The sequence below is a fragment of the Sorex araneus genome, chromosome 3 (assembly GCF_027595985.1).
Source record: "Sorex araneus isolate mSorAra2 chromosome 3, mSorAra2.pri, whole genome shotgun sequence".
Lineage (NCBI taxonomy): Eukaryota > Metazoa > Chordata > Mammalia > Eulipotyphla > Soricidae > Sorex > Sorex araneus.
Window position 1 is genome coordinate 74,339,680 of NC_073304.1, and position 27,471 is coordinate 74,367,150.

The 27,471-nt window shown below is 52.6% G+C and overlaps 1 protein-coding gene across 1 annotated transcript; it reads left to right on the forward strand.

Moving 5' to 3' along the window:
* Positions 1–4,544: 4,544 nt before the first annotated feature.
* On the forward strand, positions 4,545–14,741 carry AJUBA (ajuba LIM protein). Its single transcript, XM_004609474.2, has 8 exons — positions 4,545–5,868; positions 8,446–8,547; positions 10,571–10,638; positions 10,785–10,847; positions 11,580–11,710; positions 11,786–11,837; positions 12,628–12,696; positions 13,125–14,741. The coding sequence occupies exons 1-8, from the start codon at positions 4,833–4,835 to the stop codon at positions 13,248–13,250; spliced, it is 1,647 nt and encodes a 548-aa protein (XP_004609531.1). The 5' UTR covers positions 4,545–4,832; the 3' UTR covers positions 13,251–14,741.
* Positions 14,742–27,471: the final 12,730 nt, after the last annotated feature.

Below are 27,471 nucleotides of genomic sequence, written 5' to 3' on the forward strand. Positions count from 1 at the left end.
AAAAGGAAGAAGATGAGTCTAAGAAGCAGGAGGCCTTTTAAACACATGCTCTGGTCTCTGAATTTGGCCTTTTTTCCCCCAGTTTCATAAAAAGCTCTAGGGAAGCAGCCTTGGTGATACCTTCTGCTTGCCCGTGACTGTGGGTCTTGTTCTGCAGTGGCCGCCGCTGAGGTGCAGCCCAGGATAACACTGCCACCTGGCGGGCAGTTTGGTGACGGGCTCAGTTCTTCAGGGCAGAAAGCAGGCTCCATCCCGATGTGGGAATTGGGAGGGTCTAGAAAAATAATCGCTATTGTTTATTGAATTACATAAGGCAGATTTTATTGTTTCTGTATTACACATGAAGGAAATTAAGGCATAGAGTTCCCACATCTCACCTGAAGTGGCTCTCCTACCATGTGACCACGCCATATGCAGAGCTTTGCAGCTCTAAGTTCTGCTTAGCCAAACTGTACTGTGAGGCGGAAGAGCTTTGTGAGCACACGCACGCACTCATGCACGCACTCACGCACACCACATACTGGATTGATAAGTGAAACTGACTTCCTATTTCATTCCTAAAACAAATACTAATTGCTTGCTAGATATCAGAGTCACCATAGCTAGGTGCAATGGATATTGATCAGTTCTACTCAGTTCTAATCAGTTCTACTGTGGGAAGAGGTGTTATTCTTGAGTCAAGGAGCCAGGCAGTTAAGTAGGCAGTGAAATGACTTGGGATTGGGGTGATGGTGGGTGCAGCTAGGGAACCACTACTTACTGTGCGAGCTCCAGCAGGGCTTACTAACCTACCCTGGTGGTCTGGAAAGGTTCCCTGGAGAGAGCAGTGTTGAAAATGATGCCTGAAAAACCAAAGTAAAACCTGAAAGCCAGAAAGAGTACAGGGGCTAAACTGCTTGTCTTGTATGAGGCTGATCCCCAGCACTGCATTTTGACCCCCAAGCACCAGGAGTGATCCCTGAGCACCACTGGATGTAGCCCCCAAACAAAAAGAAAGTGATACCTGACAGGTGGGGAAGGGTTAACAAACAAGTAGGAAAGGGAAGTCAGGTGAGCATTCTATACATGGGCAACAGCAAGTATAAAAGTCCAGAGATGAGGGCTGGAGCAATAGCACAGCAGGTAGGGTGTTTGCCTTGCATGTGGCCAACCTGGGTTCGATTCGAAGCATCCCATATGGTCCCCTGAGCACCACCAGGAGTAATTCCTGAGTGCAGAGCCAGGAATAACCCCTGAGGATTGCTGGGGTGTGACCCAGAAAGCAAAAAAAAAAAGTCCAGAGATGAGGAGCCAGAGTGATAGTACAGGGGGTAGGGCACTTCCTTTGCACATGACTGGCATGGATTCAATCCTCAGCACCCCATATGGCTCCCTGAGCAAGTTAGGAGTGATCCCTGAGTGCAGAGCCAGGAATAAGCCCTGAGCATCACTGGGTGTGGCACGTCCCCTCCCCCCCAAAAAATACCCTCAGAGTTGAGTGAGAACACAATGCACAATTGTATTGCAAAGCACTTTAGGGGAAGGGATGAGACTATAGAGGTAGAGAAACGTTATGTAGAGAATAAACTTTATTTCAAGGGCAGCAAAAAGGTTTTATTATTATTCTATTTTGCGGTGCTGGGATCAAGCCCAGGACCTTGACTGTGACTCATTTGCTGTTCTTCTGAGCCACACCACCTACTGAAAGGCTTGAGACAAGGAAACAAGATGATGTTTTGTTTTTGAAGAACCGCTTGCCCTCCGAATAAGATGCATTGGAGTGAAGATTTTGCAGTGTCTCAGGAGAGAGAAGATGGGGCCTGCTATCCTTAGAGACCATGAGGAGAGTCAGGCCTGAGAGCTGTTCAGGGAGAACAGGGAGGACCGCGTTGGATTTGAGGTTAAGGAAGGATGGTTGACGAGCAGGTATCCGGTTTAGGCAGCCCAGTGGGGTCACTGACTCGGAATGATGAAGTCCGAGCAGGGTGTTTTACATGTGAGTGCTTCAGACAACCAAGCAGAGATGATAGTCATCAGCTGAACTTCATTTGTTTCCCCCACACACACTTTATTTAACCGTGGTTTACCAAGTTGTTCATGATGAGTTGTTACAGGCATTCAGTTCTAACACCAATCCCACCACTACTGTCACCTTTCCTCTACCAGTCTCCATTTTCCCAACCATTCCTTAAGCCGATCAGCTGAATTTTAAATCTAAGGGGACATAGATTTGGGTTTAGAGGTCAACCATGTCACAGACAAGGGACTGATGTGGGGAGTGGAGACCCCAGCTCAGACTGCAATGCTACGAGCACTCCTCCTAATAGATGTGGCCTCAGACACTGGTTACTGACTCCAAATGAGCCCATCTCTGACTCTACTAGGGCCCTCCTTAGTGACCTCAACTAAAAGAGGGTTAAAGATTTAAGCCTTGGGGCTGGAGCGATAGCACATCAGGTAGGGCATTTGCCTTGCACGCAGCCAACCCGGTTCGATTCCCAGCATCCATATGGTCCCCTGAGCACCGGCAGGAGGAATTCCTGAGTGCAGAGCCAGGAGTAACCCCTGAGCATTGCTGGGTGCAACCCAAAAAGCTAAAAGAAAAAAAAAAAAGATTTAACCCTCTTGGGATCGGAGCCATGGCACAGAAGATAGGACACTTACTTTGCATGCAGCCAACCCAGATTTGATCCTGGCAGCCATATGGTCCCCTGAGAATCTTCGAGTGTGCCCCCTCACCCCAAAAAATTTAACTCTCCACCTCACTGCGGATGAGTAAAGCTTCTACACATTAGAAGCTGTGTGGCTATCTGGAGTGTAAGTAATTAGGAGGAAGAAGCCAGGGTCTCCATCTGGAGACAGGAAGGGAAGAGTCTTTTTTTTTTTTTTTTTTTAATCCTCATGTTTGAGCCGCACCTAGTGATGCTCAGGGCTTACTCCTGGCTCTACACTCAGGAATTACTCCTTGTGGTAGTTGGGGGACCATATAGGATGCTGAAGATCAAATCCTGGATGACTGCTTACAAGCCAAGTAAGTGCCTTAACCCCTGTGCAATCACTCCAGCCCCAGAGAAGAGTCTAAGGCTAATTCGAAGATGTGGTTTCCAGCAGATTCTGGATGCAACCTGATCGCTTTCCTCCCTTACTAATGCTTGCAGTCCTCCCTGCTTCCCGTCTGATAGAAGCCTTAGGCCTGAAGGGGGAAACAGAAGCTGATCCACAGGAGAGATGAGGTCAGGAAGACAATGCAGTGAGGACAAAGAAGCCAAGTAGTTTGTGCCAAATTAATTTCCCCAAAGATATTAACCTCCCTTCCTTCCCTATCCCCTAAGGCTACCGTGATATGATAGAAGATGTTCAAAATGTTGAGAAGAAAGTAGTAGGCATGGCTTGCCTGCATATAATTTTCATACTCATTTACTATCCAAGTACAAAGGAGTCATTTTCTTTCTGTTTCCTGCTTCCTCAGCCTCTTGCCCCTCAAGGTGCTAGTCTGAGTGAGCATCAGTTGGCTGTTATTTAATAAGCTTGCTCAGCTTCACTTTCTTTTTCTTCTTCTTGCTTGATCCTTCCAGTATGGCCAATATCGGCCTCTTTCCCTTTTCTACTCTGATCATTTGCATTTGCTATCTTCTCTAAAGGACATTTCTCCCCCGCTCCTCCAAGTTGTTATTTCGTATCACTCATCTCCTGAGGGGGAGATAGTTCCTTAGCGTTACAACCAGGCCCTCTGTCCTGAAATACTGGTCACCTGAAATACTGGCTAAAAATCTCCTTTCCCAACACCAGGGGGTATCTGTCCATCCCTCCATCGGTCCTTCCCTGAACGTGGATCTCAATCCCAAACCATTCCCTCCCTTTCACTTAGACACCACCCCTTCCCATCACAGAGCTTGGGCTTCAGAAAGTGGCCTCGTCCTGCTGCTGCAGCTTCTGTCCCTCCTCTCTAGGGTTTGCACACATTCGCCTTTTCCACTTTTGTCGTCTTCCAGGACCGTGCCACCCACCTCCCCTAATCCGCTCACCCTTGCGCTACCTGTTCGCCTCCCTTCCCCCCAGGTCCCCAAACCACCTCGCCCCTCGGGGCTCTTTACGTGCGCGCTTCTCACCCTCTCCCGTCTCTCCCTGCCAGCCTCGCCCATTCCTACTATCAGCCACTCGGCATCTCGGCCGCAGTCCCCACACTGGGAACAAAGTCTCGGTGTTTGCGCAGGACCTGCAGGCAACTGCACGGCATTCCAACGTGCCCCTCCGCGCATTCCAGCTGCAAACAAAGAGTCCCGCCCCCCGTTCCCCTACGTCTCCCGATCCCAGTTCTCCAGTGCTAGGGTTGCAGGGGCCCACAGTGCCCAGGAGCTTTCCTCTGGCTTTCAGTGCGCGGGTCCCCCAGCTCCAGGACGGGGAGCCCCGCGGGCACCCCAACCGCCGCACCAGATCCCTACGCAGCCCCCCCCCCCATCCGCTCCGCCCCGCGCCCGGCGCTCCGCCCCTCCGGGAAAGTAGATCCGGCCGGGCAGACAAAAGTTTGGGAGAGAAGTTGGGTCGCTGCTGAGTGCGGGGCGAGGGGGCGGGGGCCGCGAGCGGGCCGAGCGGGCGGGCGGGCGCGTGGACGCGGACCTGCGGGCCCGACAGCCGTGGCCGTGGGCCTTCCCAGCCCCGCTGGGCCCCTGGTGCGCAGGGGGACGCAGCCTCTGCCGCCGGGGGATGCTGTGGGATTCCTGGCGCCGGGCATCCGGGCTGCCCTCTAACCCCCTGTGCCCACCCAGTGCCCCTGGGGACCCGGGAGCCGGACGGCCGGGAGCGGGACGCGAGCGCCGGGAGGGGAGGGCGCTGCGGGCCCCTGGCGCGCGGGCATGGAGCGTTTAGGAGAGAAAGCCAGCCGCCTGTTTGAGAAGTTAAGGCTCTCGGACTCCGGCAGCGCCAAGTTCGGCCGCAGGAAGGGTGAATCGAGCCGGTCTGGGTCTGACGGGACCCCCGGGCCGGGCAAGGGGCGCCACGGTGGGTTGGGGGCACCTAGGAAATCGGGGCCCCGTGGAGCTACCGGGGGAGCCGGGGATGAGCCGCTGGAACCAGCCCGCGAGCAAGGCCCCCTAGACGCGGAGCGGAACCCGCGCGGCTCCTTCGAGGCGCCGCGCTACGAAGGCTCCTTCCCCGGGGGGCCGCCTCCCACCCGGGCCCTGCCGCTACCTCAGTCACTGCCCCCCGACTTTCGGCTGGAGACCTCAGCCCCCGCCTTGAGCCCCCGCTCCAGTTTTGCCAGCAGCTCGGCCAGCGACGCGAGCAAGCCGTCCAGCCCGCGGGGCAGCCTGCTGCTGGACGGGGCGGGGGCCGGGGGCGCGGGAGGCAGCCGGCCCTGCAGCAATCGGACCAGCGGCATCAGCATGGGCTACGACCAGCGCCACGGCAGCCCCCTGCCCGCCGGCCCGTGCCTGTTCGGCCCACCGCTGGCGGGGGCTCCGGCCGGCTATTCCCCTGGAGGGGTCCCGTCCGCCTATCCCGAGCTGCACGCGGCCCTGGACAGACTGTGCGCGCATCGGCCCGCGGGCTTCGGCTGCCAGGAGAGCCGCCACTCGTACCCGCCCGCCCTGGGCAGCCCCGGCGCGCTGGCCGGGGCCGGAGTGGGAGCGGCAGGGCCTTTGGAGAGACGAGGGGCGCAACCCGGGCGACACTCGGTGACCGGCTACGGGGACTGCGCCGCGGGCGCCCGCTACCAGGACGAGCTGTCGGCGTTGCTGCGCCTGACGGCGGCCACGGGGGCGCGAGAAGCCGGCGCCCGCGGGGAGCTGTCCGGGATCGAGCCGTCGGGTCTCGAGGAGCCGCCGGGGGCGTTCGTGCCCGAGGCCAGCCGGGTGCGGATGCGGGAGCCGGAGGCCAGAGAGGACTATTTCGGTGAGTGAGACGGGTGGGCAGGACCGCTGCGGTCCGCTGCCCCCCGGGCCCCGACGGCCCGAAGCGCAGGCGCTCGGAGGTGCGCGGCGGAGACGCGGGGGGCGCTGGAAAGGGGGCAAGGGGGGCTTTCCTATTGCCCGGGGTGTCCGGGGGACCGAGGGCGCCTCTTTCCGGTGAACTGGAACCCCCCACCCCCAGCCCCGGGAATCCCCATGCCCCAAGCTCCAGAGCCTCGGCTCTCCGCCGTGAGGAGCCTTCTTAGGGAGGGGCCCAAGCGGGGCCGTGAGAGCATCCCCCACCCGCCACCCCCCCACCCCGTGGCGGCGGTGCCCCTGCAGGCTCGTGCGCGCCGCGCCCCCACCGGGGCCCAGGCTCCGCCCGCAGGAATTCGGGGAATGCGCGGGTGGGGGGGCGGCGGGCGCGCCGCGTGCGTGCCGGCTCCTGCCCGGGCGCTCCAGGTGCCCGCGGGCGGGGCCGCAGCGCGGCGCAGGGCGGAGGGGGGCTCGGGGGTGGGGTGCGGGGGCGCTTCCTAACACGCGCGGGGCGGCGGCCACGGCCTGGGAAACCGGGTGGGGGGTGGTGAAGCGCCCGAGGACGAGAAACAGGGACCCCGCCGCCGATGTCAGAAGCACGGGAGTGCCCGCCCCTGGCACCGCATCCTCGGGAAGTCGGGGCAGACGCCACTGACCGCTGGGTCACCGTCCCCCTACCCGCGCCCCACACCCTGCAATGGATAACGACTGTGTAGCTGTGAGAAATGACATTCAGTTGGTGCGGGTCACCTGCCTGAACTCCGCCCCGAGTAGCCCCTTCTGTTGGGCGCCTGTCCAGGAGACCTGGTCGTAGTAAACCCCACGTGCTTGGCTTTAAGACGCTTTCGTGGGAGGGCTCGGCTGCAGGCAGGGGGGGCTTGTATCAGTTTTGAACCAAGACACCCCACAGCCCCCTTCACTAGGAAAAGGTTCCTCTGACTGAGATAGAGAGGGTGGAAAACGGGGGGGGGGGTGCTCAGCACAGCCTCACCTGTGGGCCCCTTCAGTTTTCCAAGCCCCTCCTTCACACCTCTCTCCCCAGTTCCTGTCCTGACACCACCACCCCCGCCCCAGACCTCTGCAGCTGGAAATGTGAGTGGGAAGAGGGACAATCAAAGGAAGGCTCTGGGGGAAGTGCCTAGGGTAGAGGCCGGCTGGAAGGGCTTTGGGGGTCCTCTCCAGCCCCCCTGCCCCAGCGAGGAAAGCCCAGAGCAGGTGACACTTGGGTCAAGGGAGACCAAGTGCCAGGGCCCTTTTTTAGCAGCTTCCTCTGGAGGCCCAGGAGAAGTGGTTGTTTGTCTTTTATCTAAACCCCCAGAGCCAAAAGGAAGGCGCTCAGGGGGGTGCAATAAAATGGCAGGAAGCGCCTAGGTGTGGATTTGCCGGGTTAGAGGAGGTGAGGCAGACACGCCTTAGCAGTTTGATCTTGTCTTCCCATAAAGTGCAGGGCTCCAGCAGGGCCCTCTGGCCAGCTCCCCTCCCGCAGGAGGCCACATTTTTGACCCCAGTGAGGGACCTGTCTGAGGTGGGTTTGCCCCCTGACAGCACCCCAGCCTGGGGGTGCCCCCCTCCCGCCCCTGCCCCTTGTGGGGGCCTCTTCCTCAGCTGCAGCCTTGCCAGCTGCCAGAGGGTGGGAGCAGAACAGGCCCGGGCCCATCAGGCGCTGCAGCTGCTGCACGGGCTCCCGAGCCCCTGGGCAGAGACCGGGATGGGCCCCAACAGGCAGGCAGCATGGCAGCGTGCCGAGGGGGAGTGGTGGGCCGGGTGAGGCGGGCCCGTTGGGATCTGCTCCCTAAAGACAGGCCCTGGCCCTCACTCATGGGCCTGGAATTGGGGAGTGGAGGGAGGGAAGAACACACCCAGGAAAGGAGAGTGCAGGAGCCAGGTGTGTTTGTGGGGGGGAAGTGCTGCGCCTGGCCTGGCCTGGCAGAGGATGGCAGGAAGGCACCAAGGGGTTCTGCAACATCCCCCCACCCCACCTCAATCCTGGAATGCACCCTGCACTTCCCGGCAGCGAACCCCCAGCACCCCCCCAGGAGTCAGGCTCACACACTCCCTACTGGGCCACCCTCTCTTCTGGTCAGTCCTCGGAAGCCACTGTTGGAACTGAGGCTGCAGTCACTCACACCCTGGCCTGTGGGGCCCCCCCTCCAGCTGGATTGGCATCTGTCTGTTCCCACACAGTGCCAGGGGGCTTGCAGACCCTGCCTGGCCAGGCCTTTCTCTCCACCAGAAGCTCAGCGACCCAGGCCAGAGAACAGATCTCTGACTTTCTCTGACTGTCCACAGTATCGCACTCCGTAATTTTTGCCAAGCACAAAATAGATGCTCAGAAAATATTCTCTGTCGATGAGTTAGTAAACAAGAATGGATCTGCCCGGCCAAGACTTTACTCACTCCAGCCTATTTCTCCTTCCCCTCTCGTCCTTCCCCTAAGGGAACCCATTAAAGGCAGGCTGGGACTGGTGGTCCTGAGAGATCCGGAATCCCTGGTTTTGAGCTGGGGAGTGGGGTGTGATGCTGACAGCCTCATCTCTCCCCTCAGGCACCTGTATCAAGTGCAACAAAGGCATCTACGGGCAGAGCAACGCCTGCCAGGCCCTGGACAGCCTATACCACACCCAGTGCTTTGTCTGCTGCTCCTGTGGTGAGTGTGCCCCCTCACATATACACACACACTCACACTCACACTCACACACCCTCTTTCTCACACACACACCTATATGTCTTCACACTCACACAAACACACGTTCTCACACACCCTCTAACACATACATAAACACACTCTGACACATACACAAACACACCCATATACCTTCACACACACATGCACACAAGCACATACTCTCACACACCCTGTAACACATACTAACACAGACACACCCATACACCTTCACACACACACTCACATAAACACATACTCTCACACACCTTCTCACACATATTCACACAAACACATCTAAACACTGCGCGCGCACGCACACACACACACACACACACACACACACACTCTCTTCCATCTCTTCCATTCTCACCTTCATAGGCCCTCCCCTGTATCTTCACACACTTTCATACACACACTCTCCCACATTTACACTCTCATTCACACACTCACAACCCTCCTGTACACCTTCACAGGCTCTCCCATTCACACACTTACACACCCTCTCGCACACAAACACTCATCACTCCCCGCTCTCCCCCTTTATATCTCCACACACTCCCGGCTCCCCGACATGTCCCCACCGTGCCTCTGTGCAGTCACCTCTGGCCTCTCCTTGCCTCCCTGCCCCACGGAGGGTCTGCTGGCTGCCGTCCCGCTCCTCCTCCTCTCCGGCCTCTTTCCGCCCCTCTCTGCCTCCCTCTTTCTTCTGCCTCCCTGTCTGCCCTGCCTGGACTCCAGCCCGGCCCTCCGGCCTCTCCTTGGTGGGGTTTGGTCTTGGGCAGCAAGTTGCCTGGGGCGACAGTGAAAGGCTGGAATGTGGGAAGGGCGGGGTGGGCTGGGGGAGTGGGGAGCCATGGGGGGGCGGAGAGGGGGGTTTTCTCTTGGCTGGTCAGAGTTCAGCCACCTCGCTAGAGTGCAGGCCACCAGGCCATGCCAAGCTGATGACATCACGCCGCAGGAATGCCCGCTGCTCTGTTAGCTCAGGAGGCCCGCCTGTGTGTGGGGGGGTGCTCCCCTCGCCCTCAACGCCCTAGCCCTTCCCTGGCCTGCTGTCCCCTGTCCCCACTGCTCACCCACTCTGATTCGTCTGCTAAACCTTTAATCTCCTCTCTCGGCCTGTCTGACTCCAGCCCCCCAGCCCCTGCGCCTGCCTCTGCTCTCTGGGTTTCCCTGTCTGTTCTTCCTGCCTCGCGTCCCAGGGCCGCTCCTGAGGGTGTCTCTTGCCCTCTCCGTGCCCCTGGGTCTCATGAGTGTCTGAGTCAGCTTTTCTAAACCACTGGGCAGAGGGAGAAGTGGAGATTTTGATGCACGGAGGCCGTGGTAGGAAGCCTGCTGTCCCCCGCCCTGTTCCCTCCCCACAGCAGCCAGGGTGGGTTCTGGGGGTGGGGGCAGGGCCGGCCATGTCTGCTCACCCCAGAGCCTCCAGACTTTGGGACGCATGTACAGTGGGAAGGAGACTGACTCTGTCCCTCGTGGTTACTCTGAATGTCCGAGCCCTGGCAGGGGCCAGAGCCGGCTAGGAGAGCAGGATTGCCACGCTCCGGCAGCCGCTCCTCGCTTGAAAGGCCCCCGAGGGTAAGGCCGGTGACAATGTGCTGCTGGTCTCTGTGACCGAGCACAGCACCTTGTTCAGAGCTCCTGGACCATGTCCTCCAGCCTCGGGTTGACTCTGCTTCCCCAGGAGGCTCCGGCCTAGGCCCTTGTGAGGAAGGCTGGCGGGGCGGGGGTGGGCACGGGGAATGGTCAGGGCAGGAACCGAGGAGCAGGGCAAGGGAGGAGAGGAGAAGGAAGTTGGCAGGAAAGCAACCAGAGCAGATTCTGAAAGTGGATTGAAATGACATCAGATGGATTTTGTGAGGAAGAACAGACAGCAGGGGGAGGACAGGCGCGTACCAAGGCCCAGACTTAAATACAGCATGCATCACTGGGGCGCAGCGGCCCCAGAGCGGGGGAAGCCTTGGGCCTGGCTCCGGGGTCAACCTCAGCCCTTCTCTGCTGCTCCTAGGGAGAACTCTGCGCTGCAAGGCTTTCTACAGCGTCCACGGCTCCGTGTACTGTGAGGAAGACTATCTGGTGAGTGAGGCTCCTGGGGCTGCGCTGGTCATGTGTGTGTGTGTGTGTGCGTGCGCGTTCGAACTCTCAGTGGCCCTTTGGGATTCCACCCATCAGGGCTCACTCTCAGTTTGTAACGGCGCCCGTGGTCGTGTTTCTCTCTCCAGTTTTCAGGGTTTCAGGAGGCAGCTGAGAAGTGCTGTGTCTGTGGTCACTTGATTTTAGAGAAGGTGAGTGAGCCAAGGGTCTTCAGCAGAGTCTGGGAGGCTCAGGGCCGGGCCTGGGGACTCGGTAGGTGTAGAGAGAAGGTGTGGGGAGGAAAGCCAGGGTCAGGTGATTCACTTCCACCCTGTTCCTCCCTGGCCACCGTCCGTCCCCAGTGGCTTCCCTCTAGACTCCCCCTCCCTGCTACCCACAGGCCCCTGTGATCTGCAGTCAGAGCCTCGGCTGAGCCGAGCTAGGAGTGTGAGGCTCTGGGTCTTAGTCCCTGTCCCTTTCCTGCTTCTGCCTGCAATCAGTTGGAACTCCGTGTTCTTTACTAAAAGAAGGGGGATTGCATTAGTTTGGTGGTTCTCAGTCCTGGCAGCCTAGTCGATCACTTGAGAAGAAGGACCAAAAATACCCATGTCTGGGTCATGGCCAGAGATTGAAGCATACTTCCGGTGGGACAGTGGCTCGGGGCGGGGGGGGAGGGGCAGGGAATGGGGGAGGGCCTGGGTGCCTGGCAAGCTCCCCAGATAGCCCTAATTTGAGACCCGTCTGAGCAGCACTGGACTGGATGCTTCTGCGATCTTGTTCAGAGTTTCTGCTCAGTCACCTCAGATTACTAGTATGGTGGGGAGAAGGGCTGGAGGGGAGGTCGTTAGGGTCGGGGGAGGGGACAGTGGGGGCAGCCAGTAATACCAGAAGCTACTGGAGAGCCAGGGCTGAGGGAAACTGATCCTCCTGGTGCCTTGAGCCAGATCCTCCAGGCCATGGGGAAGTCCTACCACCCAGGCTGCTTCCGGTGTGTCGTCTGCAACAAGTGCCTGGATGGCATCCCCTTCACCGTGGACTTCTCCAACCAGGTGTACTGCGTCACCGACTACCACAAGTGAGTGTGCAGGGCAGGACTGGGCGGGGGGCAGGGGACCCAACCTCTGCTTCATCTCTGCCCTCTCTCTTGTAGGAATTACGCCCCCAAGTGTGCGGCATGCGGCCAGCCCATCCTCCCCTCCGAGGTCAGTATGTCTGGTCTCTGCAGGGCATCCAGTGGCATGCCTCTGGGGAGGGGACTGTCCTCCCCGGGAAGCAGGGCTGCTGAGGAATGTGCTCTGCAGATTCCCGTGTGACTCCGCTCTCGGGGTCACTACCCTGACCTCAGCATCCGGGCCCGGACATGTCTGACAGCCTCCGGGGGCCCCCGCTCCCTCTCCTCTGTCCGTTCCAGAGGGGGACACTTTCTTTGGGGTTAAGATCACCAGATCCCAAATGTAGGGCCTGGGAAAAGGTGGGGAAGAATCCCTCGGGCTGGTAGAAATGGGGTGGAAATGACTCATGCTGGTGGGCAGGAGAAGTAGCTTACTGGGCAAAGCACACGTTTCGCAGGCAGGAGGCCCTGGCCCAATCCTGCAGTTCCCCAAACACTCCTGGCAAGGGCCTGGAGCACCAAGCCAGGCGTAGCCTCTGAGTGTTCCCAAGTGTGGCCTCAAACACAGAAGAAAGATAATTAAACAAGAATTTTGCTGGTGTATCAGGGAGGTGTCGGAGAGAGAAGCCCGTGAGGCTAGTGCCTTCTCATGCCCCCGGGTCCGGAGCCGAGCCTGCTCCACTGATCGGCCCCTTCACTTCCCTGCCAGCAGGGCCCCTGTGGACGGCCGGGAACGGGAAGGCTCCAGTGGGATTTGCAAAGGTCATCTCAGAGCCGTGGGGAGGCTCTGGAGTTTTCCATGGGAGCTGCTCCGTGGGGAGGCAGGGCCTGGGGGTGTCCTGCGGTGTTCCTCTCCATGGGGCCCTTACATTACATTTCAGGGCTCTGAGGACATTGTGAGGGTGATTTCTATGGACCGAGATTACCACTTCGAGTGCTACCACTGTGAGGTGAGTGTTGGGCCAGGCCTCCGGGGCTGTGTCTTTAGGAGGGGGCGGTCGGGGGCCGTGGAAAGGCAGGGAGTGCTCAAACCTGTCTCCAGTCTGTCTGTCGGGCTCTTTGGTCCGTCCTTCTTGAGTCTGCCTTCCCGGCAGGCTAGACTCCAGCTAGGAGCTGTTGGTGACCTACGGGCGGTGGGGAGCTGCCTTGTTATTTCTGCTGCCGCAGCGACACCTGGCGCCCAGGAGAGGCATTTTCTCTGTTTTTTTTTCTGGGAGTCAGTTCCCCAACCACCCCCACCCCCCTCCTCCTTCTGCCCTTTCTTTCTTCCAGTCACCTCTTAGGGGTTGGCATTTACTGGGCAGACTCCCAAGGCCCCCCCACCCCCCTGTATCCAGGGCACCCGTGCTGGGATGAACTGGGTGTCCTCCTTCCCTAGGACTGCCGGATGCAGCTGAGCGACGAGGAGGGCTGCTGCTGCTTCCCTCTGGACGGGCACTTGCTTTGCCACGGCTGCCACATGCAGCGGCTCAGTGCCCGACAGCCCCCAACCAACTATATCTGAACTGCAGTCCTCGTAGCTGCTGTCGCCACCCTTGACAAACCCCTCTGGCCGGGGGGGCCTTTCCCAGGAGCCAGGCGAGGAAGGTGCTGCGGGCCTGGCGGAGGAGTCCTCTGGGGAGCCCCCAGGGGCCAGAGACCCAAAGATCATGACATTCCAAATGGACTGTGGAGGAGGAGCGCGCAGTGGCCGGGGCGAAGTGTCCGGCCATCTCCCCGTGTCGTGCAGGGCAGGCGCACACAGGCAGGGCCCAGCGCCTCCTGGGGTGCTGATTCTAGACTGTCCGGCATCCTTGTGCGCGCGAGTCAAGCAGTATTCGGGGTCTGGATTACAGCAGAGAGGAAAGTGTGGGTGCTCCTCACCCTTGGGCCCCACGTCCGGCATCAGGCATGCAGGGTCAGCGAGGTTCTGACACCGGTAACTTATCTCTGTATCTGGATGAAGTGGTGGAAACTCTGGACCTTATTAAATGTGTCATTTCTTTTTTTTTTTTCCCCCTGATTTTTGGGCCACTCCCACTGGTGCTCAGGGGTCACACCCGGAGATGCTTGGAGGAGATTCCCCACTGTGTTTGGGAGACCAGGCTGTACCCACCCACCCCCCGCCCCCCAGGTTGAATCAGGGCCTCCAGCATGCAAAGCATGTGACTCCAGCCCCACTGAGCCAGCTCTCTGGCCCCTAAGTGAGTTATTTCTTGGTTGCCTCTCTCTGTGGATTGGGAGGGCTGTTGTGTGCCCCTCAGCTCGGTGATGGGAGGGGGGGTCTCTGCCTACCTGCCTACATGATCTGTTTCTCAGGGACTCAAGTGGGCCTAGGAGGGAGGTGGGTGCCTGTACTTGGTCCCTCTTCTCAGATGGGGCAAGTGAGGAGTGGGTCTCCGGGTGGGCAGTCTGCGAGCACTGCGCCTGCTGTGAGGGGAGAGCCGCCTGGGCACACTCACGCATACACTCGCACTCACACTCCGTCTCAGGTGGCAGCACCCTGACACCTGGCTCTCCCGCACCAGTGCTAGGTCTGGCACCACAGAGGTATCGAGCACCGAATCCCGTGTAGCTCCCCAGGGCCAGGGACCGACAGGGATCACAGCGAGCTGGTTTGGGGCAGTTTGGCTGCAATTACTTCACCCAACACTAGATCCCTTATAACAATTCACTGTGGAAAATTCATTTGCTTATAAGTTTAGTTCCCTTAATGACCCATTGCCAAATGCTTCATTCCTTTTTTGGTTGTTCTTCTATCCATTTAGATGACCTTATTTTTGTTTTGTTTTGTTTTGTTTTTGTCATGCTTTGGGTATTTCAAGGATTTATATCTATCCATCGAAGAATATTTCTGAATTATCAGCAACATAAATTTATCAAATTTGCAGCACTTTGTAAATGATGAGATTGCTTCTCCTGCCTTTGTGGATATCTTTTTCTATGTTATTTACTTTTCAAACACTTTTTTAAAAAAGTTTAAAGTTCCTAGCAATAAATATGATTGGTACAGATATTCTGTGTATCTTTTTTTTCTCTCTCTCTTGTTTTTTACTCCAATATTCTTTTACAAAGTAAATGTCTTGGAAAATATAATGGAGCTCAATGTGACTTTTATGCTTTCATCTAACTTCTACATTCCTACTATTAAAATGCCAAAATACTCTAAACAAGACATGTGGAATAGTCAGTCGATGACTAACAAAGGTTATTCAGACAATGGCAACAAAAATGAAAGGGTGAATCTGCTAAATCTTTTAAATGCTGCAGATTTGATAAATATTTAGATTGTGTCTAGGTGAGTTGGTTTTCGCCGAGTTAATTTGATTATCTTTGATCCTTAGTCTTCGTTCTCTGTCACTGTGTCACAGAGTTTCATGCTGAAACTGATAGCTTCTGAGAATGAATTCTACATTTAGGGGTGACTCCTTCCAGTCACTGGGAATCACACAGAAGTGGCCTCAGGGAATATGTGTAAAAGTGAGCATTCAGATTCATACTGCTGAGGACCAAAGAGACAGATGCGCTTTTTCTTTTAAGGATAAATATCCTGAAATCTGGTTTCTTGAAACCAGATATATTGCCTGTTTGATAGCTGGAGTTTCTTCTAATTCTTTTTGGGTTTGGGGGTACTATCCTGGCTTGCTCGGGGCTGACTCTTGACTCTGAGCTCAGGGGTCACTCCCAAAGGGCTCGGGGAACCATAACGGGTACCAGGGACTGAACCCAGGTTAGCTGTGTGAAGGTAAGTGCCCTGCTATTTGCATTCTCTGGCACACAAGGGTTTGCTTTTTTCTTTTTTTCTTTAATTATTATTTTTTTTTAGTTACTGAAATTATAGTTCTTCATGATTGGGTTTCAGGCATACAATGTTTGAGCACCAATGGGGTAGGGTAGCTGCTTTTGAAAATTGATTCCTGTTTTTGTTTGTTTGGGGGCCACACCCAGTGATGATCAGGTTACTCCAGGCTCTGCACGCAGGAATCGCAGGAATCGTCCTGTCTGTGTTCAGGGGACCATATGGAATGACAGGGTTCCAACCCAGGTTTGCCGGGTGCAAGGCAAGTGTCATAGCTGCTGTACTATCTTTCCAGCTCCAATTATTCTCTTTTTTGTTTTGGGGCCATACCTGGCAGTGCTCAGGACCATGTGTGTGGTGTGGGGTGGGGGAGAGGGGTGTCAATCGAGGCCTCCCATATGCAAAGTGTGCACCCCAACCCTTTGAGCCATCTCCCAACCCCTAAATAGCTACTGTTCAGCAAGTAAATACAATGACTTTAGTAGGATGTCCTGGCTTGAGGAATCCAGGTCAGCATGAATAAATTTTACTCACCCATCCCTTCAGTTCTGCCTTCCACTCTTGAGAGTCCTTTCCATTCTATCACTCAGCCCTTCAGCTTTCTCTGATTTTGGCCTCCATCTGGTACTGGCTGGCTGGCTCCCTTCTAGGTATGTGCTCAGCTGTCCCAGCCCTGGGACTCTCCCAAGACTCTTTGCTTGCCACTGAGACTTCTCTCTCCCTTTCTGAGGAAAATCAAGCCCTATGTATAGGTTCTGGGAAAACAGACAGGCCAGGGCAGAAAAGCAGCCCTCACACCCCACTTTAATCTGAGAGACCCCACTATACACTGCAGGGCAAGCATTTCCCCGTTCCCGTTTAGGGGAAAACTTCTCTTCCTTAGTTGCTTTATTTAGTATTTACGGTTGATAATGGGAGATCCAGGACTCCACGCCAGGCTGTGAGAACCCTCCCTATCCATCAAGCTACCAAGAGTATCCCGCCCACACGGGCAGAGCCTGGCAAGCTACCCATGGCGTATTCGATATGCCAAAAATAGTAATGATGGCTCTCATTCCCCTTATCCTGAAAAAGCCTCCAATTGTTGGGAAAGACGAGTAAGGAGAGGCTGCTAAAATCTCAGGGCTGGGAGGAATAGAGACTTTACTGGTGCCCGCTCGAGTAAATTGATGAACAACGGGATGATAGTGATACAGTGAATGGGAGATCCATGAGGTGCTTCCAAGGATATAGCCACAGGTGGGTCTCATTTAGCCAGCCTGCCCCCAGATTTTCATCTTAGCCACTAGTCCTGAGATGGAGAAAAATGACAGTGGAAGGATGACGGGTAGACTGACTTTGTGTCTGTAAATGAGAGTCACAGGGAAAGGGCAGGCTTTAACAGCACACACCACTATTTGCTGGGCCAACCCAGTGTGCTACAGGCCCAAAAGTGAGTTATGAAGCGAGTGACTAGTGGTGGCTCTCTGCCTGACTCCTTAGAGACCTGCCTTTCTTTCTTCGTCACCTGAAGCTCTCAAGGTCAGGGAAAGACTGTTCCATGCACTACCAGACTGTCCTCTGAGAAGGCAACTCCACCTTCTCATGATATCAAGGCTGTAAATCCATGGAGGAGACTGTATCTCTCCTATCTTTATTTTGATTCTTTTGGTTTTGGAGCCACACTCAACAATGCTAAGGGTTTACTCCTGACTCTGCACTCAGGAATGCAGGTCCTGGCAGTGTGCTGGGGGCCACATGGGATGCCAGGGATTGAACCCAGGTCAGCCACATTCAGTCCTACCCACTGTACTATTACTCCAGTCCCTTTATACGATCTTTTATTTTTGTCTTTTGAGCCATACCCAGCAGTGCTCAGGGCTGGTCCTGTGCTCAGAGATTGGCACCAGAGATTGAATCTAAGTCAGCTATATGCAAGATAAGTGTATATAGTACTATGTACATATTGCCCATATGAAATACCCTCCAGTCCCTACAATTGAGACTGGACTATGCCTATAAAGAAGGGGGAGGGAAAAAAAAAACAAGGGAATAAGGGGCCATGAAGATAGGTCAAGTGGTAAAGCTTAGGCAAGGCCCATCATTCAACCCCTACTATATCACCACATCACCAGCGCTAAGGGGTGTAACCCTATTTTTTTCAAAAAAAAGGAATGAAAGAGGGAAAGAAAATGAAAAGGAGAGAAATAATTGAAAAAGGAAAAACGGGCTGGAGCAATAACACAGCGGGTAGGGTGTTTGCCTTGCATGCAGCCAACCCAGGTTCGATTCCCAGCATTCCATATGGTCCCCTGAGCACCAGGAGTAATTCCTGAGTGCATGAGCCAGGAATAACCCCTGTGCATCGCCGGGTGTGACCCAAAAAGAAAAAAAAAAGAAAAAGAAAAACAGGTGAGGTCGGGGATGTGAGACACTGGTAGGAATACCTTGCATATATGCATAACTCCTTGCATATATGAGGCCCTGGGTTTGATTTCTGGTACTGCCAAAAACCAAATGTGAGCTAAAGCACTTTTACTCTGTGTGTGTGTGTGTGTGTGTGTGTGTGTGTGTGTGTGGTTGTAGCACTGTTGTCCCATTGTTCATTGTTGTTCGAGTGGGCCCCAGTAATGTCTCCATTGTGAGATTTATTGTTACTGTTTTTGGCATATTGAATACGCCACAGGTAGCTTGTCAAGCTCTGCTGTGTGTGCAAGATACTCTCAGTAGCTTGCCAGGCTCTCCGAGAGGGACAGAGGAATCAAACCCAGGTCGGCTATATGCAAAGCAAACGCCCTACCCGCTGCGCTATCACTTCAGTTGTATCAGGACACAAGTCAAGGGTCTCACACACATATGCCAGGCAGGTATCTCCAGGGTTTTGTCCCAGTTTTGATTTTCAGAGGATGCCCTACCTCAAAGTCAGCTGGCATCATGCAAAGCCCTAACGGCAAGGCTCCACCACAAGGACACAGGACTGGCAAAGCCCAGGCCTTGCCGTCCTCTCCTGTGTCAACAAGAATGACGCAGACTGGGCCCCTGCCATGTGACTTGTTGTGTGGGGCCCTTGGAACATCCACACTTGACCGTGGCCATATAGGACTAAGGGCTGACCTTAGAAATAGGAGTAAGTGGTCTCCAGGATGTTTTATTTTTTTGGTGTCCGATCGTGGTGGTCGGAGAGTCCACAGAGACTAGTCCTGTTCACCCTGGGTATTATTTCTCCTATGCTGAGAAAGGATAATGAAGGGCACAAGCTGCCATCCGAGCAGGGAAAAACGGTTTAGGATGAATATCTACTAAAAGGCTAGCAAAACTTAGACGCTGGAGAGTTAGAAGCAAACTATAATTTGAAAGATAACTCAGCCACCTCATTTTACTGCATGAAGAAATAGCAGGAGCAATAATGGGACTAAGGTTATGACTTTCCACCATTTGAAGACTAATAAAAACCTTACTTTATTTTGAGTTTTTGAGCCACCACCTGGCCCGGTGGTTCTCAGGGGCTACTCCCAACTTTGTGCTCAGGGATCCCAGATCTGTGTTTGGGGATCATTCTGGGGATACACCAGGACCATGTAGCACTGGGAATCAAACCGAGGTTGACCACATGAAAAGCAAGCATCTTGGGTTGGAGCGATAGCACAGCGGGTAGGGCTTTTGCCTTGCATGCGGCCAACCCGGGTTCCATCCCCGGCATCCCATATGGTCCCCCAAGCACCGCCAGGAGTAATTCCTGAGTGCAAAGCCAGGAGTAAACCTGAGCATCGCTGGGTGTGACCCAAAAAAAGCAAAAAAAAAAAAAAGCAAGCATCTTAACCCCGTAGTCTCTCTGTCTCTGACCCCTAAAGATCTTATTTTGCCTTTTCCTCCCTATTCATTCCCTCCTACTCCCAGTCACAGAGAGGCTGGGGCAGGGGGTGGTGTCGGGGGGGAGCTCAGTAAACTTTCCATGAAATTGTGATAGATGATGAGGGAAAATTCTAGGAACACAAGACGATAATGAAAGCTTTTGGCTTTTTACTAGTGCTTTTGTTTGTTTGGGGGCCACACCTGGCAGTGTTCAGGGCTTACTCCTGGCTTTGTGCTCAGGGATCACTCCTGGCGTTGCTCAGGAGACCATATGTAGCACTAGGGATTGAACCCAGGTTGACTACGTGCAAGGCAAATGCTCTACTCAGTGTACTATCACTCCAGCCCCCTCCTTTTTTTCCTTTTTTGCTTTTTGGGTCACACCCGGCGATGCCCAGGGGTTACTCCTGGCTCTGCACTCAGGGATCACTCCTGGCGGTGTGATCCCTGAGTGCAGAGCCTCCCATATGGTACTCAGGGGACCATATGGGATGCTGGGAATTGAACCCGGGTCGGCCATGTGCAAGGCAAACGCCCTACCCGCTGTGCTATCACTCCAGCACCCCCGCCTAGCCCCCTCTTTACTAGTTTTTATTGTTAATGAGAATTAGCAGTCACCCAGGTGCCTTGAAAATCACATTGGAGAAGCAAAGAAAATATTCTGCAGGAGAGTTTCTGCCCTTGAGGAGGTCACAGTCTAGCCAGAGAGACAAATACACACATAAAATGCCTTGAGAAGATTACAAGCAACATGTCAACAAGTGCAAAGTAATTGTGTATCATAAACAAAAGACCTAATGTGAAAAACACAACTGACAGGTGAGGCTTCGCCTGACTTAGATTGTTAGATGAGAAGGGAACAGTCCTTAGGTTGCAACCTGCCCGCAACTGCATTCGATTTGGGCCATGAAAATTGTATTTTTTTGGGGGGGATCCCCCCAAGTAGTGCTCAAAAGGCCCAAGAACCCCTCTCAGTCAACCAGGTTGGTGGTTCTATGTGAGGGCCTGAGGATATGGTGCTTATTGGGCTCTACAGTGCCAGGAATTACCACACCCCAGTGGGGTAGGGGATGGGTGGGGATCTCCAGGCCCATACCAGGAAATGCTTAGGGGGACCACGTAGTGCCAGGGGCTGAAACAGGATCATTTTGGCTATACTTCACAGAGCTCAGACCCCTGGTAGTGCTCAGAGGATCATGTACAGTGCTGCAGATCAAAGTGGGGTTAGCCACATGCAAGGCAAGTGCCTTACACTCGACTATTCCACTCTTCCTCCTGGGAGAGCTGGAGAGTTTTTCTTTTCTTTTCTTCCTTCCTTCCTTCCTTCCTTCCTTCCTTCCTTCCTTCCTTCCTTCCTTCCTTCCTTCCTTCCTTCCTTCCTTCCTTCCTTCCTTCCTTCCTTCCTTCCTTTCTTGCTTTCTTTTTTGCTTTTTGGATCACACCCAGAGATGCTCAAGGGTTACTCCTGGCTCTGCACTCAGGAATTTCTCCTGCCAGTGTTCGGGGGACCATATGGGATTCTGGGAATCGAACCCGGATCGGCTGCATGCAAGGCAAAAGCCCTACCCGCTGTGCTATCACTCCAGGCCCTCCGGTATTTTTTTTTTTCTTTTTGGGTCACACCTGGCGGTGCACAAGGGTTACTCCTGGCTCTGCACTCAGGAATTGCCCCTGGCTGTGCTCAGGGGACTATATGGGATGCTGGGAATCGAACTCAGTTTGGCCGCGTGCAAGGCAAAAGCCCTACCCGCTAAGCTATCGCTCCAGCCCCTCCAGGAGTTATTTTCAGTAGTACTAATTAGAACACTATTTGAGGGGCTGGAACGATAGCACAGGCGGGTAGGGCGTTTGCCTTGCACGCGGCCGACCCGGGTTCGATCCCCGGCATCCCATATGGTCCCCCAAGCACTGCCAGGAGTAATTCCTGAGTGCAAAGCCAGGAGTAACCCCTGAGCATCGCTGGGTGTGACCCAAAAAGCAAAAAAAAAAGAACACTATTTGAAGGGAGAAGAATAGAAAATGTAGAAAAAAATGATCTAGAAGAAAGAAAAAAAATGAAAGAATTGAAAAATAAACCAGCATTCTGTGAACTTCATAAAATGATCAATTTCAGTAAAAATGACTGGTGTTTTAAAAAACAGGTGAAAATGGTTTGTGGATAGAACCCTAGATGGTGCTGGGGATCAAACCAGGGTCAGCATGTGCAAGGCAAGCTCCTTAACTCCAATCACTCTCTGGCCCAGGGGACATTCTTTTTGCTTGTTTTTTGTTTTGGGGCCACACCCAGCAATGCTCAATTCCTGGCTCTGAACTCAGGAATTATTTCTGGTGGTGCTCAAGGACCCACATGGGATGCTGGGGATCAAACCTGGGTCAGCTTCGTGCAAAGCAATTGTCCCACACGCTGTATTATCACTCCAACCCCCAGCTGAGTATTCTTACCTTATGAAGAGACACCATTAGAACAGTCTTTTATTTGGGCCGTACCTCTCAGTGCTCCGGGGTTACTCCTGACTCTGCACTTAGAAATTATTCCTGGCAGTGCTTGGGGGACTATATGAGATGCTGAGGATAGAACCCAGGTCAGCTGTGTGCAAGGCAAACGCCCTACCTGCTGTACTATCACTCCGACCCCCATTAGGACAGTCTTGAGGCCAGAAATACAAATGGGTAAGACAGCTGTCAGGATCCTTTCTTTAAAAGTCAAAGGCCCCCAAAGACTGGGGGCTAACGTGATAGTACAGCAGGTAGAGTGCTTGCTTTGCACATGGTTGATCTGGGTTCCATCCCTAACACCCCATATCGTCCCCCTAGCTCTGCCAGGAGTGAGCCCTGAGCACCTCGAGGCATGGCCCTAAAAAATCAAACAAGCAAACAAATAAGGGCTGGAATGATAGATAGCATAGCAGATAGGGTGTCTGCATGCAGATGACCCGTTTTTGATCCCTAGCATCCAATATGGTCTTCCAAGTACTGCCGCTGAGTGCAGAGCCAGGAGGAATTGCTGAGAATTGTAGGGAATGGCCAAAAGAACGAAATAAACAATAAGGTCAAAACTGGGCCTAGAGAAAGCCCAATGGGTGAGAGCACATACTCTGTATATAGCAGGCCTGGGTTCAAGTCCCAATATGGAATGATCTGCTGAGCACTGTCAGGAGTGACCCCTGAGCCTCTGTCAAAGTAGCCTCTCAGCACTGTTAGGTGTAGTCCCAAAACAAATAAAACAAAAAGGTCAAAACAGCACATTCCATTTTAAAATTGCCTACATATCAACTTGTGGTATGCAATTCCTTTTTTCTAATTTATAGGGCTCCCTCCTCTCCCTTATTTTCTTTTTCTTTTTCTTTCTTATTTTGGGGGACAGAGGGACACACTCAGCTGTTTTCAGGGTTTACTTTTGGCCCTACACTCAGGGATCACCTCTGGTGGGCTTGGGAAACCGTACAGGGTGCTGGGGATCAAATCTGGGTCAGCTGCATGCAAGGCGAATGCCCTACCCACTCTACTATCTTCTCTTATTTTCTAGGTAAAACTGTTTTAACACACACACACACACACACACACACAGAGTCAAAACTGCCAAATCAGAAAGACTATATAATATAACACAATAATAGGGGGCTGGAGCAATAAGCAATAGCACAGAGGGTAGGGCATTTGCCTTGCATGCAGCTGACCGGGGTTTGATTCCCAGCATCCCATATAGTCCCCCGAGCACTGCCAGGAGTAATTCCTGAGATGCAGAGCCAGGAGTAACCCCTGAGTGTCGCCGGCTGTGACCCAAAAAGCAAAATAAATAAATAACATGATAATAATAATTCTATGCATGGTTCTGTTTTTCCTACATTGCTATAGGGCCAGAGAGATGGCTCAATGGGTTGAGAACATATTTTGTATGCTGGAGGTCTGGGTTGGGTCCCTGGTCCCTTGAGTACCACCAGGAGTGACCTCTGAGCACTGGATTGGAAGTAGCCACTGATCACTGCTAGGTGTGGCCTAACACCCCCCCCACCCCCCGCTTCAAAAAAGCCATGAACACTGGGGCTGGAGCGATAGCTCAGCGGTAGGGCGTTTGCCTTGCACACGGCTGACCCGGGTTCGATTCCCAGCATCCCATATGGTCCCCAAGAACCACCAGGGGTGATTCCTGAGTGCAGAGCCAGGAGTAACTCCTGTGCATCACTGGGTGTGACCCCCCCAAAAAAAAAGCAAAAAAAAAAGCCATGAACAAAAATCCAGTTCCAAAGCTATATATAGAGTTATATAGAGAGCTATGTATAGAGGGAAATGTCTATTTTTAGTGGGGAAGTTGTGAAAGGTTATGCACTGAGGTATTACAGTGGTGATCTCTGAGTGGTGAGAACATGTATTGGCCTATAGCCTGTAATTTCTTTTCTTTTCTTTTCTTTTCTTTTTTTTCCTGGTTTTCAGCAATACCCAGGGATGTCTCTCGGCTCTGTGCTCAGGGATCATGCTGGTGGTACTCAGGGACCATACAGGGTGCCAGGGATCAAACTTGTGTCAGCTACATTCAAGGCAAGTGCCTTACCCTTTCCAGCCCCTTATACAGTATTTTCCCCCCGTGTTTTGGACCACACCTGCCAATTCTCAGGAGTTACTCCTGACTCTATACTCAGGAATTACTCCTGGCAGTGCTCAGAGAACCATATGGAATGCCGGGGATCAGACTTGGGTTGACTGTATGCAAGGCAAGTGCCCTAGCAGTTGTACTATCCAGCCCTGACTGATACAGTTTTGGGCTCTGGTTATTTTTGGAGGGTGGTTTGTGGGAGAGGTTGTATGTGCCATACTCAGCTGTGCTCGGGGCTTACTCATGGCTCTGTGCTCAGAGGTCACTTCTAATAGTACTTAGGGGACCATATGAGACCAAACTGGGTTGGCTGCATGCAAGGCAAGTGCCCTACCTGCTGTTCTATCTCGTTAGCCCCTTGACAGTGTTTTAAGTAGAAAAATCTCATCCATGTGCAGCTCAATATAGACAGAGTCACTGTGGGCCAGAGTGACAGTAGGGTGTTTTTTGCCTTGCACGTGGCCAACCTGGGTTCAATCCCCGGCATGCCATAAGGTCCTCCAAGCACCTCCAGGATTAATTCCTGGGTGCAGAGTCAGGAGTAACCCCTGAGCATCGCCTGAAAGACAGTGTACTATATCTTTCAGCACATGATCTCTTACATGATTCCTTAGTACTAATGGAGTAGCCTCAGAGTAGCAATGGGTGTGGTTCAAAAACACAAAACAAACAAGACCATCAAAACAAAACATCAATGTCACCTCAATCAATGTGATGGGGGGGGTATACTCACTAGTACTCAGGGGTTTTTCAGGCTCTGTACCTAGGGGTTACTCCTGGCAGTGCTTGGGGAATCATATTTGCTGCTGCTGATTGAGCTGGGGTCAGCCAGATGCAAGGCTGCACCTTATCCCCTGCACTATCTCTCCCACCCTATTACCCTACCATCAGTTTAAAATCTAGGGGAAGGGTGCCAGAGAGATAGCACGGGGGCAGGGGCAAGATACTTCCCTTGCATGAGACCGAGCAACCCTTGTTCAATCCCTGGCACTACATAGCTCAGAAGCAGGAACAGCCCCTGAGCACTGCCAGTCATGGCCACTACTCACCCCATAAATAAAAGTTAAAAAAATATTAAGGACAGGGACCAGAGAGACAGTACAAGGATTATGATGCTTGCTTTGGGGCTGGAGCATCAGTACAATGCATAAGGCAACTTGCCTTGCATGTGGCTGACCTGGCACCCCATATGGTCCCCCAAGCCCTGCCAGGAATGGTCCTCAGGGCCACGAGTAAGTCCTGAGCACTGTCAGGAGAAGCCCCAAACAACAAAAGGTGCTTGCGTTTGTATGTGGTGACCCCATTTCTATCCCTGATACCACAAATAACCTTTCTCCCAAATAATAAAATCAATCCCAGAGAAATTGTTTGATCAGTCTGGTACATGTTTGTTGCATTACTGCCATTCATTCAAATCAGTTATAACAAGAACTGTACATGCCCTGCTTCGTGCATGTCTAGCTTTTTAGAACGATACTAGCCTTCTTCTGAATCAGTTTCTTTTACTGTCTCATTTCTTTAGTACATATTATTTCAATCTGTTCCATTTTTGAGCCAAATCGCTCAGTTTTCCTTTGAGATCCAAAATGTCCTATCAGGCTTTGTTTATATATTAATTCACAGAGTGTTTCAAAGTAAAACCAGATTCCCTTACTGGTTTGTATAACAAAAGTTTCCATCAACAGACAGGCAACCTTTGAAACTGCAAAGGGGTTGGGTCTGAAATACCCTTGGAAGGGTTAAGCAATTACTTAAATGGCACATTATGAACATTCAGTCTAAACTTTTCATTTGATGTCATAGGTTGATTACATATTTTCTTTATCCACTTGTTTTCTTCTGAAATCATGGACTTACAATACGCATGAAATTTTCTAGCCTAATCATCAACAGTTTGTGGCTCTGAATACCTTCATTTTCGAGTGAACCTCAAAAATAACTCTAAAATCTCTTGAGTGCCTGTATGGTTTCTTTTTATTCCTGAAACAAGTTTCTGGATTTATAATACCATAATATATTCCTGCTACTTATTTCAGCTACTTACATAGAGGTGTGGCTTATTTTTTCAAAACGTTTCTAAACAGTCGTTTAGTTAGACTTCCAAGTTCCAACAGCTCTTTTAACATCTTTGCTTTGGAATTTTTTAATTTAGTTATTTCAACCCCAGTTTTTCAGTGCTAGAACACTATCTGCTCAAAAGTTTTTCTTAGTTTGACCAGCAGGGTACCACTGCCCTGGAATCTTCACCTCTGGAGCATCATTTTGTTTCCAGGCTAGCGTGTGGGGGAGGCAGTTCCCATGAGCACAAAAGTTCTCACAAATGTCCAAGCGAATCTCTAGTCTTCTCACTAACTTGAAACAATGCAACACAGCAACGCCCAAGTCTGAATGGACCTTTCTCAGACTCCAGTTTACATTTATAAACTTAAAAAAGTCTACATGACTTTTTTTGAATACTTGATCAAGAACAATGCCTTCAAAGAGTAGAGCTAGGGTGTGGGCAGAAGTTGTATCTAATTTATCTTTCTACACCCCCCTCCAACTCCCTGTAGGAGTTTAGCTCAGGAATATTTGAGCATGTTCTTGGCGTTATCATTAAAGAACATTTAAGTGAGTGACTGTATTTTGCATATGGCATAGCAGAAGGTGAGATGAACAACACTGATGAAGAGACAGGCCTATAAAGGCCAAGCATTCCACAGAACAAACAAAACTATATAAGGTATTAGCACTGAAGGGTGGTCAGAAATCTCTTCTTTCAAGTTCCTCTACATGCCAAACGCTGAAATAGGCATCTTAGAATCTTGCTAGGAGCACCTCCCTAAAATGCAAACCCAAGCAAATTAAAGGGTTATTTTTTTTCTTTCTTTTTGGGTTACACTTGGCGATGCACAGGGGTTACTCCTGGCTCATGCACTCAGGAATTCCCCTTAGTAGTGCTCGGGGGACCGTATGGGGTGCTGGACATCGAACCCAGGTCGGCCAGGTACAAGGCAAACACCTTACCCGCTGCGCTATCGCTCCAATCTCAAAGTTTTAAAGAATATTATCTTTATCTCAAAAATTAAATAAAAGGGGGCTAGAGTACAGCGGGTCGGGTATTTTCCATGCATGCAGTGGACCCAGGCTCAATTCCTGGCATGCCATATGGTCTCCTAAGCACAGCCAGGAGTAATTCATGAATGCAGAGCCAGGAATAACCCCTGAGCATCACTGGATGTGACCCAAAAAGCAAAAAAAAGGATTATCTCTCAGCAATAAGGACATAAACTAAAAACATGAGTTCCTGATATTAGCAACATATACAAAATCTCAAGATTAACTATGCTAAGTGAAAGATGCCAGACCAAAAGTAATATGTTTAATTTTATTCCATTTATATGGAATTCCAGAAAGAGCAAACCAGGCTATAATGACCAGAAGTCTATCACCAGTGGTTAGCAAGGATCAGAGAGAAGAATTATTAGGCTGAGTACATGCTCTGCATGTGAGAAGCCTGGGTTTGACCCCTGGCAACCCATGGTC